At 45.0% G+C, this 19851-nt stretch overlaps 2 protein-coding genes across 2 annotated transcripts in view; one reads left to right on the forward strand and one right to left on the reverse strand.

The window, feature by feature from the left end:
• LOC139539529 (inaD-like protein) overlaps positions 1–776 on the reverse strand; it is a 269424-nt gene extending 268648 nt beyond the window's left edge. Inside the window, exon 1 of the mRNA XM_071342573.1 lies at positions 713–776. The gene's annotated coding sequence lies outside the window, so the exon portion shown is untranslated. The remainder of the gene's footprint in view (positions 1–712) is intronic.
• Positions 777–19654, forward strand: tm2d1 (TM2 domain containing 1). The gene is made up of 7 exons (XM_071342580.1): positions 777–947; positions 5177–5245; positions 6661–6769; positions 7512–7603; positions 9996–10069; positions 16610–16722; positions 18995–19654. The coding sequence occupies exons 1-6, from the start codon at positions 809–811 to the stop codon at positions 16718–16720; spliced, it is 594 nt and encodes a 197-aa protein (XP_071198681.1). The 5' UTR covers positions 777–808; the 3' UTR covers positions 16721–16722; positions 18995–19654.
• The last annotated feature ends 197 nt before the right edge of the window (positions 19655–19851 follow it).

The following is a 19851-nucleotide window of genomic DNA, read 5'->3' on the forward strand; positions in this document are numbered from 1 at the left end:
CACTTTGTTAGTGAGCTACGTTTAAGCTGTGAGAGCCCTCTAAATGTAGAGATGTAGTTAACGTTAGCAAACACTTGCTTTACAATCAGCAGGTGCACATCATCATTTCTTTCTGTCCAGCGAACTAGCATAGCTAGTCTAAATGTATGAACTAAACTTTTGTTTTAAGTAAGTGTAGATTCTCTTTAACAGGAGCTTTGACTGAACATCAAATAACTCCATAAAACAACTTTTAAATGAGCTTCTCGAAATGTTCCGCTAACTTCAGTGAGTCAGCTAGCTACAGTCAGTAGCTAGCCAACTTAAATGAGTCAGCTACTGTTCTAACGTTAGCTAGCTGTTGCGATACAGAAACTGATTTGCTAGCTAGCATTAACATGTTTTGTATACTATTTTACTTTATTTCACCTTTATTTAACCAGGTAGGCCAGTTGAGAACAAGTTCTCATTTACAACTGCGACCTGGCCAAGATAAAGCAAAGCAGTGCGACACAAACAACAACATAGAGTTACACATGGAATAAACAAACGTACAGTCAATAACACAATATAAAAAAATCTATATACAGTGTGTGCAAATGGGGTAAGATTATCCTACTACAAGGATACATTAATTTCATTTCTATTGACCACTTGCATTGTAACACTCTTATAGCTTAACTTGTTCAGATGTTTCAGTTAAACTACTTTTAAAGTTGAAAACAAGTCTTACTGGTACGAATTCACAAGGTTTTGGTTTTGGATGATACTCAGACAGAGGTGTCGCTTTAAAAACGATGTCACGTGACCAAGTGGGAGCGTTGTCAACATGGCGTTTCCCAGAAGTCGTCTGTTTTCTTTACGGACCATATCGTTGGGCATTTTGTTTTACTGTACGTATTGCCATTTCCAATTTGTTCTAGCAAATGATGTCGATAGTTGTGAAAGTCTACGCCTGGGACAATATCCTTTTACACGTGATTACTTGCAAATCACGAAAATATGACAGGGTTTTCATGCACGCTAGCTAGCTAATGTTACCTGGCTAACTGACGTTAGCATGCATTTTCTTAGCTAGCTAGCAAACATAAGCCTGCATGTTGTGTACTTTTGGAAAACATAACTAATCAGATTTTGAAGCAGATGAATAGTATAGTTATGTTTTCTCGTCTGTATTCACCTGTCATCTTCCATGTAACGTTAACTCTTGGCAAGAGTCTTGTTTTTTCATCAAGATGTGTTTTCGGGTCTTTATTGACAGCATGTGTAAGATAGATAACTAACGCTACTATTCTGTCAACCATTATTCATTGGTATGTATTTTTGTAATGTCATGTGGATATGTTCCTCAGGACGATGCTGATGACTGAATGGATGAATATACAGTACCAGTCAAAAGGTTGTACACGCCTACTCATTCCAGGGTTTTTCTTTAGTTTTACTACTTTTTTACATTGTAGAATAATAGTGAAGACATCAAAACTGTGAAATAACACATTTTATATTTGAGATTCTTCAAAGTAGCCACACTTTGCCTTGATGACAGCTTTGCACACTTGGCATTCTCTCAACCAGCTTCTTGAGGTAGTCACCTGGAATTCATTTCAATTAACATGTGTGCCTTGTTAAAAGTTAATTTCCTTCTTAATGTGTTTGAGCCAATCAGTTGTGTTGTGACAAGGTAAGGGTGGTATACAGAAGATAGCCCTATTTGGTAAAAGATCAAGTCCATATTATGGCAAGAACAGCTCAAAAAAGCAGAGAAACAACAGTCCATTGTTACTTGATGAAAGGAAGGTCAGTCGTTCTGGAAAATTTCAAGAACTTTGAAAGTTTCATCAAGTGCTATGATGAAACTGACTCTCATGAGGACCGCCACAGGAAAGGAAGAGTATAAGTTCATTAGAGTACCAGCCTCAGAAATTGCAGCCCAAATAAATGCTTCAGAGTTCAAGTAACAGACAAATCTCAACATCAACTGTTCAGAGGAGACTGTGTGAATCAGGCCTTTATGGTCGAATAGCTGCAAAGAAACTAGAGGTCGATTATGATTTTTCAACACCGATACCGATTATTGGAGGATAAAAAAAAGCAGATTAATCGGACGATAATTTTTGTTTTGTTTTATGTATTTGTAATAATGCCAATTACAACAATACTGAATGAACACTTATTTTAACTTAATATAATACATCAATAAAATCAATTTAGCCTCAAATAAATAATGAAACATGTTCAATTTGGTTTAAATAATGCAAAAACAAAGTGTTGGAGAACAAAGTAAAAGTGCAATAATAAATAAATAAAAATATGCAGGCAATGAAAGAACTGGGACATTTGTCAACGTTGTGATCAGAGTACCCCGTGGTGGTGGTCAGATTAAGGTGTGGACAGGCATAAGCTACAGACAACAATATGTGCCATGTATGTGCCATGTAAAAAAGCTAACGTTTAAGTTCCTTGCTCAGAACATGAGAACATATGAAAGCTGGTGGTTCCTTTTAACATCTTCAATATTCCCAGGTAAGAAGTTTTAGGTTGTAGTTGTTATAGGAATTATAGGACTATTTCTCTCTGTACGATTTGTATTTTCATATACCTTTGACTATTGGATGTTCTTATAGGCACTTTAGTATTGCCAGTGTAACAGTATAGCTTCCATCCCTCTCCTCGCCCCTACCTGGGCTCGAACCAGGAACACATCGACAACAGCCACCCTCGAAGCAGCGTTACCCATGCAGAGCAAGGGGAACAACCACTCCAAGTCTCAGAGCGAGTGACGTTTGAAACGCTATTAGCGCGCACCCCGCTAACTAGCTAGCCATTTCACATCGGTTACACCAGCCTAATCTCGGGAGTTGATAGGCTTGAAGTCATAAACAGCTCAATGCTTGAAGCATAGCGAAGAGCTGCTGGCAAAACGCACGAAAGTGCTGTTTGAATGAATGCTTACGAGCCTGCTGGTGCCTACCACCGCTCAGTCAGACTGCTCTATCAAATCATAGACTTAATTATAACATAATAACACACAGAAATACGAGCCTTAGGTCATTAATATGGTTGAATCCGGAAACTATCATCACGAAAACAAGACGTTTATTCTTTCAGTGAAATACGGAACCGTTCCGTATTTTATCTAACGGGTGGCATCCCTAAGTCTAAATATTCCTGTTACATTGCACAACCTTCAATGTTATGTCATAATTACGTAAAATTCTGGCAAATTAGGCGGCCCAAACTGTTGCATATACACTGACTCTGCGTGCAATGAACGCAAGAGAAGTGACACAATTTCACCTGGTTAATATTGCCTGCTAACCTGGATTTCTTTTAGCTAAATATGCAGGTTTAAAAATATATACTTCTGTGTATTGATTTTAAGAAATGCATTGACGTTTATGGTTAGGTACAACGATTGTGCTTTTTTCGCAAATGCGCTTTTGTTAAATCATTCCCCGTTTGGCAAGGTTGGCTGTCTTTGTTAGGAAGAAATAGTCTTCACAGTTCGCAACGAGTCATGTTAGCAGGCAATATTAACTAAATATGCAGGTTTAAAAATATATACTTGTGTATTGATTTTAAGAAAGGCATTGATGTTTATGGTTAGGTATACATTGGAGCAACGACAGTCCTTTATCGCGAATACGCAACGCATCAATTATATGCAACGCAGGACACACTAGATAAACGAGTAATATCATCAACCATGTGTAGTTAACTAGTGATTATGATTGATTGATTGTTTTTTATAAGATAAGTTTAATGCTAGATAGCAACTTACCTTGGCTTCTTACTGCATTCGCGTAACAGGCAGTCTCCTCGTGTAGTGCAATGTAATCAGGTGGTTAGAGCGTTGGACTAGTTAACTGTAAGGTTGCAAGATTAAATCCCCGAGCTAACAAGGTAAAAATCTGTCATTCTGCCCCTTAACCCACCGTTCCTAGGCCGTCATTGAAAATAAGAATGTGTTCTTAACTGACTTGCCAAGTTAAATAAAGGATAAATAAAGGTGTAAAAAATATATTTTTTAAATCGGTGTCCAAAAATACCGATTTCCGATTGTTATGAAAACTTGAAATCGGCCCTAATTAATCGGCCATTCCGATTAATTGGTCGACCTCTAAAAGAAACCCCTACTAAAGGACACCCATAAGAAGAGGAGACTTGCTTGGGCCAAGAAACACGAGCAATGGACATTAGACCGGTGGAAATATGTCTTTTGGTCTGATGAATCAAAATGTGCGATTTTTTGGGGTGTAACCGCTGTGTCTTTGTGAGACGCAGAGCAGGTGAACAGATTATCTCCATGTGTGGTTCCCACGTGAAGCATGGAGGAGGAAGTGTGATGGTGTGGGGGTGCTTTGCTGGTGACACAGTCTGTGATTTATTTAGAATTCAAGGCACACTTAACCAGCATGGCTACCACAGCATTCTGCAGCGATACGCCATCCCATCTGTTTTGCGCTTAGTGGGACTATCATTTGTTTTTCAACAGGACAATGACCCAACACACCTCCAGGCTGTGCAAGGATAATTTTTCCAAAAAGGCGAGTGATGGAGGGCTCCCGAGTGGCGCAGCGGTCTAAGGCACTGCATCTCAGTGCTAAAGGCGTCACTACAGACCCTGGTTCGATTCCAGGCTGTATCACAACCAGCCGTGATTGGGAGTCCAATAGGGCGGCGCATAATTGGCCCAGTGTCATCCGGGTTTGGCCGGGGTAGGCCGTCATTGTAAATAAGAATTTGTTCTTAACTGACTTGCGTAGTGAAATAAGGGCTATTTGACCAAGAAGGATAGTGATGGAGTGCTGCATCAGATGACCTGGCCTCCACAATCACCCGACCTCAACCCAATTGAGATGGTTTGGGATGAGTTGGACCACAGAGTGAAGGAAAAGCAGCCAACAAGTGCTCAGCATATGTGGGAACTCCTTCAAGACTGTTGGAAAAGCATTCCAGGTGAAGCTGGTTGAGAGAATGCCAAGCTTGTGCAAAGCTGTCATCAAGGCAAAGGATGGCTACTTTGAAGAATCTAAAATCTAAAATATATTTTGATTTGTGTAGGTGTGTCCAAACTTTTGACTGGTACTGTATATCAACCTGACAAGCACAATTTGTTAGATATCATGTTACATTATTTAATATTCTGTGGATGACAGTTGATATTTTGTTGTTGCCTTAATACTGTTCAAGTATATTTGTAAAGAACCAAGGATAGACGATGCCACTCAAGAACCTGAGAATTGCAAGGACATGATTGCTTGGGGTAAGTGGTTCTGGTTGAGTGATGTATAATATACTGAAGACATTTTTTGACGCAACATGTAATGTGTTGGTTTCATGAGCTTAAATAAAATATCCCAGAAATGTTCCATACGCACAAAAAGCTTTTTCTCTCAAATGTTGTGCACAAATTTGTTTACATCCCTGTTAGTGAGCATTTCTGCTTTGTCAAGATAATCCATCCAACTGACAGGTGTGGCATATCAGGAAGCTGATTAAACAGCATGATCATTACACAGATGCACCTTGTGCTGGGAACAATTAAAGGCCATTCTAAAATGTGCAGTTTTGGAACACAATACAGTGCCACAGATGTCTCAAGTTGTGAGGGAGCGTCCAATTGGCATGCTGATTGCAGGATTGTCCACCAGAGCTGTTGCCAGAGAATTTAATGTTAATTTCTCGACCATAAGTGTTGTTTTAGAGAATTTGGCATTACGTCCAATTGGCCTCACACCTGCAGAACACATGTAACCACGCCAGCCCAGAACCCTCATATCCACTTTCTTCACCTGTGGGATGAGACCAACCACCCGGACAGGTGATGAAGCTGTGGGTTTGCACAACTGAAGAATTTCTGCGCCAACTGTCAGAAACCGTTTCGGGGAAGCTCGTCGTCCTCACCAGTGTCTTGACCTGACTGCAGTTTGGCATCATAACAGACTGCTCACCTTCAATGACCACTGGCACACTGGAGAAGTGTGCTCTTCATGGATAAATCCCCGTTTACGACTGTCCCGGGCAGATGACAGACAGCATCGTGTGGTCGAGCGGTTTGCTAATGTCAACGTTGTGATCAGAGTACCCCATTGTGGTGGTCAGATTAAGGTGTGGACAGGCATAAGCTACAGACAACAAACACAATTGCATTTTATCAATGGCAATTTGAATGCACAGAGATACCGTGAAGAGATCCTGAGGCCCATTGTCGTGCCATTCATCGACCACCATCAGTTCATGTTGCAGCATGATAATGCACGGCACAATGTCACAAGGATCTGTACACAATTCCTGGAAGCTGAAAATGTCCCAGTTCTTTCATTGCCTGCATATTTTTATTTTATTTATTTAACCTTTATTTAACTAGGCAAGTCAGTTAAGAGCAAATTCTTATTTACAATGACAGCCTACCGCGGAACAGTGGGTTAACTGCCTTGTTCAGGGGCAGAATGGCAGATTTTTACCTTGTCAGCTCGGGGATTCGATCCAGCAACTTTTCGGTTATTGGCCCAACACACTACCCACTAGGCTACCTGTCGCCAGACATGTCACCCACTGGTCATAATATTTTGTAATACTTTTATCAATGTGTATTTCCATCAGAATCTACACAATTTGGTACCCACATAACTGCTTTTCTGTGTTGCTTTATCCTAAACCATCTGTTGTGGTTTTCAGTGGAATGCCTACCTGCTCCAAACGTCAGCTGCCGCTTGTCCAATGGGACAGAGTTTCGATTCAGCGGAGAGGAAGTGGGCTTTAACAAAAGCCTCCCTTGCAGGAATGTGTATGTACAGTACCAGACACTGTGGAAGTGTTGCACATGTACACCCAGTATGCCAAACATTAGGAACAATTTCCTAACATTGACTTGCACCACCCCCCTTTGCCCTTAGAACAGCCTTAATTTGTCGGGGCATGGACTCTACAAGGTGTCGAAAGCGTTCCACAGGGATGCTGACCCATGTTTACTCCAATGCTTCCCACAGTTGTCAAGTTGGCTGGATGTCCTTTGGGTAGCGGACCATTCTTGATACACACAGGAAACTGTTGAGCGTGAAAAACCCAGTAACATTGCAGTTCTTGACACCATACCCCGTTTAAAGGCACTTGCATCTTTTGTCTTGACCTTTCACCCTCTGAGTGGCTCACACACACAATCCATGTCTCAATTGTCTAAAGGCTTAAAAATCTGTCTTTAAGCCGTCTCCTCCCCTTCATCTACACTGATTTGAAGTGAATTTAACACGTGACATCAATAAGGGGTCATAGCTTTCACCTGGATTCACCTGGTCAGTCGGTCATGGAAAGAGCAGGTGTTCTTAATGTTTTGTATAGGCTGTATCAGGGTTGTATTCATTAGGGCATACCATAGCAAAACGTTTTAGCTATGATGACCCTGAACATGTTTTATTTTCAATTGATATTGATTAGGCTAAATCATATACCATCATATAGTTATGTGATGTTTTTGTACAAATGTGAAACATTATTGAACTGTTTTGAGCTAACATGTTATTTCCTTGCAGGAGCGGTTACTCCTACAAAGTAGCGGTGGCCCTGTCGCTCTTCCTGGGATGGTTAGGAGCAGATCGCTTCTACCTGGGATACCCAGCTTTAGGTACAGTCTGACTGTTGTTATTGCTGTACACTCTCAACAACTGACATGGGGGTGCAATGGATATTATATTTATAAGTATATTCATTTTCAAATCATATCTGCTGCTAACATACCGGTCTAAATACAATGAAATATTTTCTTTGTAATTGTTTTTGTTAGAAAAGGAAGAACACATGTTGAAATGCATGACTAGCTACCCATTCATTTATTGGATTTATTTATCATGTTTTTTATATGAGAGTTTGAAAAGATCTGCTGGTTTTGGACAGAAACACAACTTACATGTTTGTGGATTAGTATGAAGAAGACCATTTATCAGAGTTGAGCATTAATCAATGAAGCAGGTCTATAAGAAACAGAGGGTCACTACTTCCTGTGAGGACCTGAAAGAAACCACTATTACATGGCATTATAAAACAGTGGTAAACCCAGACACTGGAGTGAAACACACTGCTGTTTCTTCCTCTTTTTGTCCCTTTCCTTTATTCTTGTTCTTAATTAGGCACCTGCAAGATTACCGTGGCTGGTGGCTGAAAGCCCTGCCTTGTTTTTTGGGGGGGGTTTTAGTTTTTCCAACTAGCATGGAGTACTTTGGCATCGCAGAGCCACACTGCGGACGGGCATGAGTCGGCTTTAGAGGCTGCACTGAGCAACACCTGGCCTGGTTTGGCACGGTTGGCTCGGGCATCACCATGGAACGGTGGGTTATTAAGTGGGCTTCTGCTTTGTAGAGGAGCCACCCGACTGGCATCGTTTTTAAAAACGTCCACCCTGGAATCAACAAAGCTACCCCTGTTACCTCCAATGGAGCAATTTACAATAGTGTTAACAATTATTTGGAGTAATTATGTTTTAATTACAAGAGTTGGCGTTTCCATAATTTGCCTGCAATTCAGTGTGTGTGTGTGTGTGTGTGGCAGTGAGCTAGTGAGTGCCAGTAGTCATTGCCCAGTAATGCAGTGAGTACGCCCAGACATGCAGTAGTGTCATCCCCGGGTCTACCTTGCAGTTATGTTACATAGTTATGTCGTAAGCTAGTGACAGTGTGAATGTTGACAGGATGATGTGTTTAGTTGAATGACCTGCTCGCCGTGCTCTGTGTTTTCATACATCCAATTCACACCCTCAGCTGCACACATTCATGTTTACTCTTCTTCACTGCTCCTCTCAACGATAAAGACCTGTTATTCCCAATCCTCAGTTGTTTTGGACACAAAGTTGACTTCCCTCTGAAAGCAAATCAAGCAGTAAACAACTAAACAACCAACACACACATACCCACATAGCCTCTCCACTCCGCCGCCCAGCAGTGAAAGCGTTCAATATCATTCACCTTTGCCTCGCAAGTTTCCCATTCAGCCACACATGGGCAAAGTTGGAACCGAACATGGGGAATAAACTGAAACCTTGCCCAGTCGCCTGGATTGGAGAGTTTTCATGTAAGCAACAAAGCGTCGCTCACACAATAGCTAGCAAATAATGATTAGGGGCACGCAGGGTTTTATTTATGCCAACTTTAAAGAGGCATGGAGTACCCTATAAAGCTTTATACCAGGGCTCTCCAACCCTGTTCCTGGAGAGCTACAGGCCTGTAGGTTTTCCACTCCAACCCGAATCTAGCACACCTGATTCTAATAATTAACAGGTTGAGAAGGTGAATCAGGTTAGTTACAACTGGGGTTGGAGCGAAAACCTGCGGGAGGGTAGCTCTCCAGTAACAGGGTTGGAGAGCCCTGGTGTAAACCTACAGGAGGGTACCTCTCCAGTAACAGGGTTGGAGAGCCCTGGTGTAAACCTACAGGAGGGTAGCTCTCCAGTAACAGGGTTGGAGAGCCCTGGTGTAAACCTACAGGAGGGTAGCTCTCCAGTAACAGGGTTGGAGAGCCCTGGTGTAAACCTACAGGAGGGTAGCTCTCCAGTAACAGGGTTGGAGAGCCCTGGTGTAAACCTACAGGAGGGTAGCTCTCCAGTAACAGGGTTGGAGAGCCCTGGTGTAAACCTACAGGAGGGTAGCTCTCCAGTAACACGGTTGGAGAGCCCTGGTGTAAACCTACAGGAGGGTATCTCTCCAGTAACAGGGTTGGAGAGCCCTGGTGTAAACCTACAGGAGGGTAGCTCTCCAGTAACACGGTTGGAGAGCCCTGGTGTAAACCTACAGGAGGGTAGCTCTCCAGTAACAGGGTTGGAGAGCCCTGGTGTAAACCTACAGGAGGGTAGCTCTCCAGTAACAGGGTTGGAGAGCCCTGGTGTAAACCTACAGGAGGGTAGCTCTCCAGTAACACGGTTGGAGAGCCCTGGTGTAAACCTACAGGAGGGTAGCTCTCCAGTAACAGGGTTGGAGAGCCCTCCCTGATGTATACCCTATTTAACTCCAACATGTCTCTCTCTCTAGGGCTGCTCAAATTCTGCACAGTTGGTTTCTGTGGGATTGGGAGCTTGGTGGATTTCATGTTGATCTCAATGCAGGTGAGTGGCGTTCAGGGGACAGCTGTGCAACACAGAGCTGTTAAGTAATCCCTCTTATCTGTTGGTTATGTCTGTGAAGATGCTCTTTTCACAGTAACCATGAAAGGAATGGTTTATGTGGTGTGTTGATGACAAGGGTGGGTTAGGTCAGTATTTCCCTAATGTTGGGTAGAAGCTGACTCCTTTTGGGTCACAGCTGATGATTACATTGGTTGGTCAAAAGACAACAAAAGGTGAGTTGGGTTACACTGCAAAGTGAGTTAGGGAACAACTGTGCTATCAGAATCGAATGGATTTCATACAAGTTTGATAATTGTAAGATTTCAAAACAACTTCTAAGATTTCAAAAACAAGTTGCTCAATTTGGGCACAGTCTCATGTATAAACAGTAGCTCTTTCTCCCACTAACAGTGATGGTAATCAAGGAAGTGGAGCACATTTTTTCATCACAGAGCAGCCTGGGCTTTGCTACAATGGTCATGCTTCACACACTCCAATCAGAGTAAACCATGGAACATTGCGCAGAATCATAGCCAAGCCAGTCAGGAGGAGTGTGTGTGCGTGCGTGAATATCTGTTTGTATTCAGAGGGCACCTGTGTCTCAATCAGTGCAGCCGCAGCTCTCTGCTCTTCTCAGCACTAAGCTCTCTATAAATGGGGGTTAATGAGACTGGTTTGTTTTCGCAGAAGGACTTCTCTCCCCCCCGTCCCTCGTTCCCACAGGACCCCCCTAACCTGTTTAGTCCACAGAGCCTGACAGGGAGAGAAGCCAATCCATTTTTCATCCTGTTAGGGCCTCAGCTCACCCCTCTTACCCCTCTCCGTCCTCATTGGGGAACCAGTGTGGGAGCGGGAAGCCAAACATGGGTCCTATTCACTAGGAACCAAAGTGTAGAGGGATCTAGCTAAACTTCTATCTGAAAACGTTTTGCTACTGCTCAAACAAGAAAACGCTCACCCAGGTGCTCCTAGTAGCGGGGACTTTAATGCAGGGAAACTTAAATCTGTTTAACCAAATTTCTATCAGCATGTGCAACCAGAAGGGAAAAAATGGACCCCCTCTACTCCACACACAGAGATGCATACAAAGCTCTCCCTCGCCATCCATTTGGTATATCTAACCACATTTCGATCCTCCTAATTCCTGCTTACAAGCAAAAATTAAAGCAGGAAGCACCAGTGACTCGAACAATAAAAAAGTGGTCAGAGGAAGCGGATGCTAAGCTACAGGACTGTTTTATTAGCACAGACTGGAATATGTTCCAGGATTCCTCCGATGGCATTGAGTAGTACACCACATCAGTCATTGGCTTCATCAATAAGTGCATCGATGACGTCGTCCCCACAGTGACCGTACGTACATACCCCAACCAGAAGCCATGGATTACAGGCAACATCCGCACTGAGCTAAAGGCTAGAGCTGCCGCTTTCAAGGAGCGGGTCTCTAACCCGGACCCGCTATGCCCTCCGGCGAACCATCAAACAGGCAAAGCGTCAATACAGGACCAAGATTGAATCGTACTACAACAGCCCTGACGTTCGTTGGGTGTGGCAGGACTCGCAAACCATTACAGCCTACAAAGGGAAGCACAGCCGAGAGGTGCCCAGTGACACGAGCCTACCAGATGAGCTAAACTACTTATATGCTCGCTTGAAGGCAAATAACACTGAAACATGCATGGGAGCACCTGCTGTTCCGGGAGACTGTGTGATCACACTCTCCGCAGCCGATGTGAGTAAGACCTTTTAAACAAGTCAACATTCCCAAGGCCACAGGGCAAAATGGATTACCAGGACGTGTACTGTGAGCATGTGCTGACCAACTGGCAAGTGTCTTCACTGACATTTTCAACCTCTCCCTGTCCGAGTCTGTAATACCAACATGTTTTAAGCAGACCACCATAGTGCCTGTGCCCAAGAACACTAAGGTAACCTGCCTAAATGACTACTGACCTGTAGCACTCACGTCTGTAGCCATGAAGCGCTTTGAAAGGCTGGTCATGGCTCACATCAACACCATTATCCCAGAAACCCTAGACCCACTCCAATTTGCATACCGCCCCAACAGATCCACAGATGATGCAATCTCTATTGCACTCCACACTGCTCTTTCCCACCTGGACAAACGGAACACCTATGTGAGAATGCTATTCATTGACTACAGCTCAGCGTTCAGCACCATAGTGACCTCAAACCTCATCAATAAGCTAAGGACCCGGGGACTAAACACCTCCCTCTGCAACTGGATCCTGGACTTCCTGATGGGCCTTCCCCAGGTGGTAAGGGTAGGTAACAACACATCCGCCACGCTGATCCTCAACACAAGAGCCCCTCAGGGGTGCGTGCTCAGTCCCCTCCTATACTCCCTGTTCACCCACGACTGCATGGCCAGGCACGACTACACCACCATCATTAAATTTGCCGATGACACAACAGTGGTAGGCCTGATCACCGACAACGATGAGACAGCCTATAGGGAGGAGGTCAGAGACCTGGCCGTGTGGTGCCAGGACAAGAACCTCTCCGTTAACGTGATCAAGACAAAGTAGATGATTGTAAACTACAGGAAAAAGAGGACCAAGCACGCCCCCATTCTCATCGACGGGGCTGCAGTGGAGCAGGTTGAGGGCTTCACCAACAAACTAACATGGTCCAAGCACACCAAGACAGTCGTGAAGAGGGCACGACAAAACCTATTCCCCTGCAGGAGAATGAAAAGATTTGGCATCTGTCCTCAGATTCTCAAAAGGTTCTAAAGCTGCACCGTCGAGAGCATCCTGACTGGTTGCATCACTGCCTGGTATGGCAATTGCTCTGCCTCCGACCGCAAGGCACTACAGAGGGTAATGTGTACGGCCTAGTACATCACTGGGGCCAAGCTTCCTGCCGTCAAGGACCTCTATACCAGGCGGTGTCAGAGGAAGGCCCTAAAAATTGTCTGAGACTCCAGCCACCCTACTCATAGACTGTTCTCTCTGCTACCGCATGGCAAGCGGTACCGGAGCGCCAAGTCTAGGTCCAATAGGCTTCGAAACAGCTTCTAACCCCAAGCCATAAGACTCCTGAACATCTAATCAAATGGCTACCCAGACTATTTGCATTGCCCCCCTATTTTACACCGCTGCTACTCTCTGTTGTTATCATCTATGCATAGTCACTTTAATAACTCTACCTACATGTACATACTTTAAACTAACCGGTGCCCCTGCACATTGACTCTTAACTTTTATTTCTTATTCTTATCCGTATTTTTTTAAACTGTGTTGTTGGTTAGGGGCTCGTAAGTAAGCATTTCACTAAGGTCAACACCTGTTGTATTCGGCGCATGTGACTAATACAATTTGATTTGACTAATGAATACGACAAGCATCAGCATATAGAGCAAACCTTCAGATTTAACTCAGTCAACATGGTGGGAGGTGTTTATAATGAAAAGTAGGCTTATTTGTTTGGGATTCATAGTTTTTTTCCCGTGTTAGTTTGTCATATAGACTAGTGGTGGTGTGTGTAGTTTTAGGACTGTATGCCTTCATCTTGAATTATATTTCAACCAAGGCCTATGCTGCTGGAGTCACCCTGTATCACATCTGAGACCAAAACACAAATCATAATACGCCCTTCAAAGAAACAGAATACCCCTCTTCCTCTATTTACCCCCTTCCTCTTCCTCTCCAGTTCTACACTACATCCGACTGTGTAGCAGGCCTGTATAAATTCGCGATTTCGTTTGAAAACGGCAGCAGCGTCCGTTCGGCCACTTTGATTAAACGAGGCGACCGTCACACTGTTTATTGTTCTCCTAATGTATTATTGAAGGGCCTGGGAGAGGAATGCTTTTAAGCTGCTTTGGCTGGCACGCCCCAGCGCAACACTTACATTCTCAATTAGATGTATACGCTGCGTCTGGGCTCTCTCACCTTTTAGAAAGAGTGACACTTTTGATAAAGAGTTCTGCGTGTCCGGAGAACCCATTTAACCTTCGCGGCTGCCCTATATTTGAAAGGCTAACTATTGTGACTAAGCGCAACGTCGGAGCAGGCAAATGCATTTGTGAGAAGTTGAACTAATGAATAAATACCTGGGATTATTATTAATAGATTCTGGCTGGACGGGGCTAGAGGAAAGGAGACCGGACGGCGTTTGTTTGAGGCTTCTCGCTCTCTCTCTCTCTCTCTTTCTCTATTGAAAGACCGAGGTCCACACCAGATGAATGATGTTGGGGAATTTTCCAATTTACTCTCAAACTGGGCAGAGGAGGAGCTAGACAGATGTGATAGATAGATGGAACGTGAACGGAGGGAGCTGTGTGTCAGGCATGGGATTAAAAAAATTCAAGGTAGTGGGTTTCCAGGCCGGCATACGTTGTTGTGAAAATCAAACCCACTTCTGAAAACCCGATCACTAAAGCCACTATCTGCTATGGATTAAATATAGGTTGGAATGCATCATAGTTGAGTGGTAGCCTAGCTGAAGTTGGTCTGGAGTTAATAGGTGGAGTGCTGTTGGCCTGGAGTCAGTAGGTGGAGTGCTGTTGGCCTGGAGTCAGTAGGTGGAGTGCTGTTGGTCTGGAGTCAGTAGGTGGAGTGCTGTTGGTCTGGAGTCAGTAGGTGGAGTGCTGTTGGTCTGGAGTCCAGTAGGTGGAGTGCTGTTGGCCTGGAGTCCAGTAGGTGGAGTGCTGTTGGTCTGGAGTCAGTAGGTGGAGTGCTGTTGGCCTGGAGTCAGTAGGTGGAGTGCTGTTGGCCTGGAGTCAGTAGGTGGAGTGCTGTTGGTCTGGAGTCAGTAGGTGGAGTGCTGTTGGTCTGGAGTCAGTAGGTGGAGTGCTGTTGGCCTGGAGTCAGTAGGTGGAGTGCTGTTGGCCTGGAGTCAGTAGGTGGAGTGCTATTGGCCTGGAGTCAGTAGGTGGAGTGCTGTTGGTCTGGAGTCAGTAGGTGGAGTGCTATTGGTCAGTAGGTGGAGTGCTGTTGGCCTGGAGTCAGTAGGTGGAGTGCTGTTGGCCTGGAGTCAGTAGGTGGAGTGCTGTTGGTCTGGAGTCAGTAGGTGGAGTGCTATTGGTCAGTAGGTGGAGTGCTGTTGGTCTGGAGTCAGTAGAGGGAGTGCTGATGGCCTGGAGTCAGTAGGTGGAGTGCTGTTGGTCTGGAGTCAGTAGGTGGAGTGCTATTGGCCTGGAGTCAGTAGGTGGAGTGCTGTTGGTCTGGAGTCAGTAGGTGGAGTGCTATTGATCAGTAGGTGGAGTGCTGTTGGCCTGGAGTCAGGAGGTGGAGTGCTGTTGGCCTGGAGTCAGTAGGTGGAGTGCTGTTGGTCTGGAGTCAGTAGGTGGAGTGCTGTTGGCCTGGAGTCAGTAGGTGGAGTGCTGTTGGCCTGGAGTCAGTAGGTGGAGTGCTGTTGGCCTGGAGTCAGTAGGTGGAGTGCTGTTGGCCTGGAGTCAGTAGGTGGAGTGCTGTTGGTCTGGAGTCAGTAGGTGGAGTGCTGTTGGCCTGGAGTCAGTAGGTGGAGTGCTGTTGGCCTGGAGTCAGTAGGTGGAGTGCTGTTGGTCTGGAGTCAGTAGGTGGAGTGCTGTTGGTCTGGAGTCAGTAGGTGGAGTGCTGTTGGTCTGGAGTCAGTAGGTGGAGTGCTGTTGGTCTGGAGTCAGTAGGTGGAGTGCTGTTGGTCTGGAGTCAGTAGGTGGAGTGCTGTTGGCCTGGAGTCAGTAGGTGGAGTGCTGTTGGCCTGGAGTCAGTAGGTGGAGTGCTATTGGCCTGGAGTCAGTAGGTGGAGTGCTGTTGGTCTGGAGTCAGTAGGTGGAGTGCTATTGGTCAGTAGGTGGAGTGCTGTTGGCCTGGAGTTGGCCTGGAGTCAGTAGGTGGAGTGCTGTTGGTCTGGAGTCAGTAGGTGGAGTGCTATTGGTCTGGAGTCAGTAGGTGGAGTGCTATTGGTCAGTAGGTGGAGTGCTGTTGGTCTGGAGTCAGTAGAGGGAGTGCTGATGGCCTGGAGTCAGTAGGTGGAGTGCTGTTGGTCTGGAGTCAGTAGGTGGAGTGCTATTGGCCTGGAGTCAGTAGGTGGAGTGCTATTGGCCTGGAGTCAGTAGGTGGAGTGCTGTTGGTCTGGAGTCAGTAGGTGGAGTGCTATTGGTCAGTAGGTGGAGTGCTGTTGGCCTGGAGTCAGTAGGTGGAGTGCTGTTGGTCAGTAGGTGGAGTGCTGTTGGCCTGGAGTCAGTAGGTGGAGTGCTGTTGGCGTGGAGTCAGTAGGTGGAGTGCTGTTGGCGTGGAGTCAGTAGGTGGAGTGCTATTGGCCTGGAGTCAGTAGGTGGAGTGCTATTGGCCTGGAGTCAGTAGGTGGAGTGCTATTGGCCTGGAGTCAGTAGGTGGAGTGCTATTGGCCTGGAGTCAGTAGGTGGAGTGCTGTTGGCCTGGAATCCAGTAGGTGGAGTGCTGTTGGTCTGGGGTCAGTAGGTGGAGTGCTGTCACTGGTCCCCCTCAGCTGTGATTGCCAGATATGTGTTACCTGCTGTACCCAGGATTTCACGGTCTGTACCCTGATGTCTTTTCTCGTTCCTTCCTTTAGATTGTGGGTCCGTCAGATAAGTCTGACTACATAGTGGACTACTACGGTGCCAGACTCACACGCCTCTCCATCACCAATGAGACTTACAGAAGAACCCAGATGTCTCCCTGAAGGTAACTACACTAGTAACGTGTTAGTTAGATAGACAATAGGCTTTGGTGAGTCATTCACTGTGTAATTGTGGAAACTCAGAACTAAAATCGTATGTAACATCATCAGCTACCATTTACATGTTCTCTGTGTACAAAACATTAGGAACACCTTCCTAATATTGAGTTGAACAGCCTCAATTGGTCGGGGCATGAACTCTACAAGGTGTCGAAAGCGTTCCACAGGGATGCTGGCCCATGTTGACGCCTAATGCTTCCCACTGTTGTCAAGTTGGCTGGATGTCCTTTGGGTGGTGGACCATTCTTGATACACACAGGAAACTGTTGAGCGTGAAAAACCCAGTAGTGTTGCAGTACTTGACACACTCATACCGGTGCACCTACTACCATACCCCGTTCAAAGGCACAATCTTTTGTCTTGCCCATTCACCCTCTGAATGGCACACATACATACATAAAAATCATTCTTTAAGCCGTCTCCTCCCCTTCATCTACACTGATTGAAGTGGATTTAACAAGTGACATCAATAAGGGATCATCGCTTTCTTTTTTTTCTACCCCCTTTTTTCTCCCCAATTTCGTGGTATCCAATTGTTACAGTCTTGTCTCATCGCTGCAACTCCCGTACGGACTCGGGAGAGGCGAAGGTCGAGAGCCATGCGTCCTCCGAAACACAACCCAACCAAGCCGCACTGCTTCTTGACACAACGCACATCCATCCCAGAAGCCAGCCGCACCAATGTGTCGGAGGAAACACCGTACACCTGGCGACCTGGTCAGCATGCACTGCGCCCGGCCCGCCACAAGAGACAAGGATATCCCTGCCGGCCAAACCCTCCCTAACCCGGACAACGCTGGGCCAATTGTGCGCCGCCCCATGGGCCTCCCGGTCGCGGCCGGCTGCGACAGAGCCTGGGCTCGAACCCATCATTTAAGGTGGCACAGCTAGCACTGCGATGTAGTGCCTTACACCACTGCGCCACCCAGGAGTTCCTATGGGATCATAGCTTTCACTTGGATTCACCTGGTTAGTCTATTGTTTTGTACACTAAACGTATGTTACGTAGTCTGTCCACAAATGATTATTCACTGTGTAACAGTTTGTATGTCTTTCCACCTACCCCTGTACTAATGTCAATTTCATTGTCTAATTATTACATCTGTATAGGGTTGCGAAATTCTCGAACTTTCAATAAATGCCCTGGTTTTCCAGAAATCGTGGCTGGAGGATTCTGGATTTCCTGCTTATTACCTCATAATTCTGTGAATCCTCCAACCGGGATTTCAGGAAAACCAGGGAATCTATTGAAAAGGTGCAACACTCTCTAGTTTTATTAAACAAGTTTAAAAGATTGATGTTTTGGCCTTCTACATCTTTCCAATCTATTGAACGTTCCCAGAAATTAGCAACCCAATATTTGTCGTTCTGCCCCTGAACAAGGCAGTTAACCCACTGTTCCTAGGACGTCATTGTAAATAAGAATTTGTTCTTAACTGACTTGCCGAGTTAAATAAAAAAAATACAAAATGACATGTACACAGTCAAGTGGAAAGACAAACTCTGAACGTCTCTAACACTAAAAGTGAACCAGATCCCAAGGTTGTGTGGTTTTGCACCACTCTGTAGCTTGTATGACCTATGGGGGGTAAAGGCAAACACCCAGTCAAGGACAACTTGGCCTATCCATGGATATGGACCCCCCCCCCCCCCCCCCCTCTCTGGTACTCCAGGACGGACCTTCTACCCTGGGGAGGGAATTTTTAAATGTCAGCCTGCTAAGTAAATGTTTGGGGAGGGTGGCACTTCAGGACTGAGGGGGAAAAGGGTCGTGAGAGTGCAGTTATTATACCTGGCATAGGCGTCCCTCGTCGGTTGAGATCTACCACAGAGCAACGAGAGTCACACACCCTTTCACACAGTTTGTCAACAACAACAAAATATCTACATTTTTAAATCTCCCAAGATTTCAGCTCTCCCCACTCTCTGTTTTCTATGGCTCCGTAGTCTCTGGTTAGCATTATAGAAGCTGCAGTGTGTTTGTGGTGACAGGGGTGTTTGGTTCAATTATACACATGTGGAGTCCATTACAAGCACTTGAGTTTTACGCTCAGACAAATAGAGAGAGCGATGAAGTCTTCATCCACACCTCTACAGTTCTTCAGTCTTTCAGTCCTTCATTTTACTGCATGTATCTCAGGGCCACATAACAATGTAACACTGACTGCCTCGAGTATCCAAGTTCAACTGTTTACAACCTGTTTTCTCTCGTTTCAGGACCAAAGTGAAAAACAACTATCGTTACCCTCAACCCTGTCATGTCAATTATGCCGCTCTTTTTGGGATATTTTTCTCTTGATCATTCTGACACACGGACACTAAGACCATCCCAGTCAACACATTGATCAATGATCCTGTCTGCATGTACCCCAATGTGGTGAAGCTCGGCTTTTTAAAATGGATACTCTTAAGAGTGAAGGCTTCATTTTGGTTTAGACTTTACCCAGCATCTCTTTAGTCTTTCCTTTATTCTTTGTGACCTTCATTCCTTGCCGTCTCCTCAAAACACATTTGAAAAGATCAGAGGAGATGAGGATAGAGGTTGCAAATGAATCAAGCAAAAACGTTGTATATTTACCTGTGGTCACCAGCTCAGGTCCTGGAGCGTTGTACAGACCTTTGTTCCAACCCAGCATTATCACACCCTGTAGCTCTCCAGGACCAAGGACTTGATGACCACCGCCATAGAGCTTCAAGTCATCATTATACTCCTATACGAATCTATTATCTGCACTGAGAACAGTATTCTGGAAATATGTTATCTATTGTGTTATTTGAGTATGTCTGGCAGCAAGGAAACTATTTATGTTCTGTATGACTGTTTTGTTGATTTGTCTTTAAAAAAATTGTAATAAAAAATAATTTTATGAAAATGGATGCCTTTTGTAAATGAAGTTCTGTTCAAACTTGCTGTTTAAGTCCAACACAGAGCAGTAGCAGTTCATTTGGCGAACTTTGAGCTCATTGGAGGAACTGTGGCAGTGACCGATTGTCCTGCAGGGAGTTCAGAGGTCAAAGAAATGACACGCTAGCTCTCAGCATCATCCTGCAGATGAAGACAGATCTTCACCCGC

The sequence above is a fragment of the Salvelinus alpinus genome, chromosome 15 (assembly GCF_045679555.1).
Source record: "Salvelinus alpinus chromosome 15, SLU_Salpinus.1, whole genome shotgun sequence".
NCBI classification, from domain to species: Eukaryota; Metazoa; Chordata; class Actinopteri; order Salmoniformes; family Salmonidae; genus Salvelinus; species Salvelinus alpinus.

Excerpts from the sequence above, each read along its gene's own strand:
- tm2d1 (XM_071342580.1), top strand. The coding sequence starts at position 809 with ATGGCGTTTCCCAGAAGTCGTCTGTTTTCTTTACGGACCATATCGTTG. Across the intron at positions 7,604-9,995 it reads CCTGGGATACCCAGCTTTAG|GGCTGCTCAAATTCTGCACA; the intron begins GTACAGTCTGAC and ends CTCTCTCTCTAG. Across the intron at positions 10,070-16,609 it reads TCATGTTGATCTCAATGCAG|ATTGTGGGTCCGTCAGATAA; the intron begins GTGAGTGGCGTT and ends TCCTTCCTTTAG.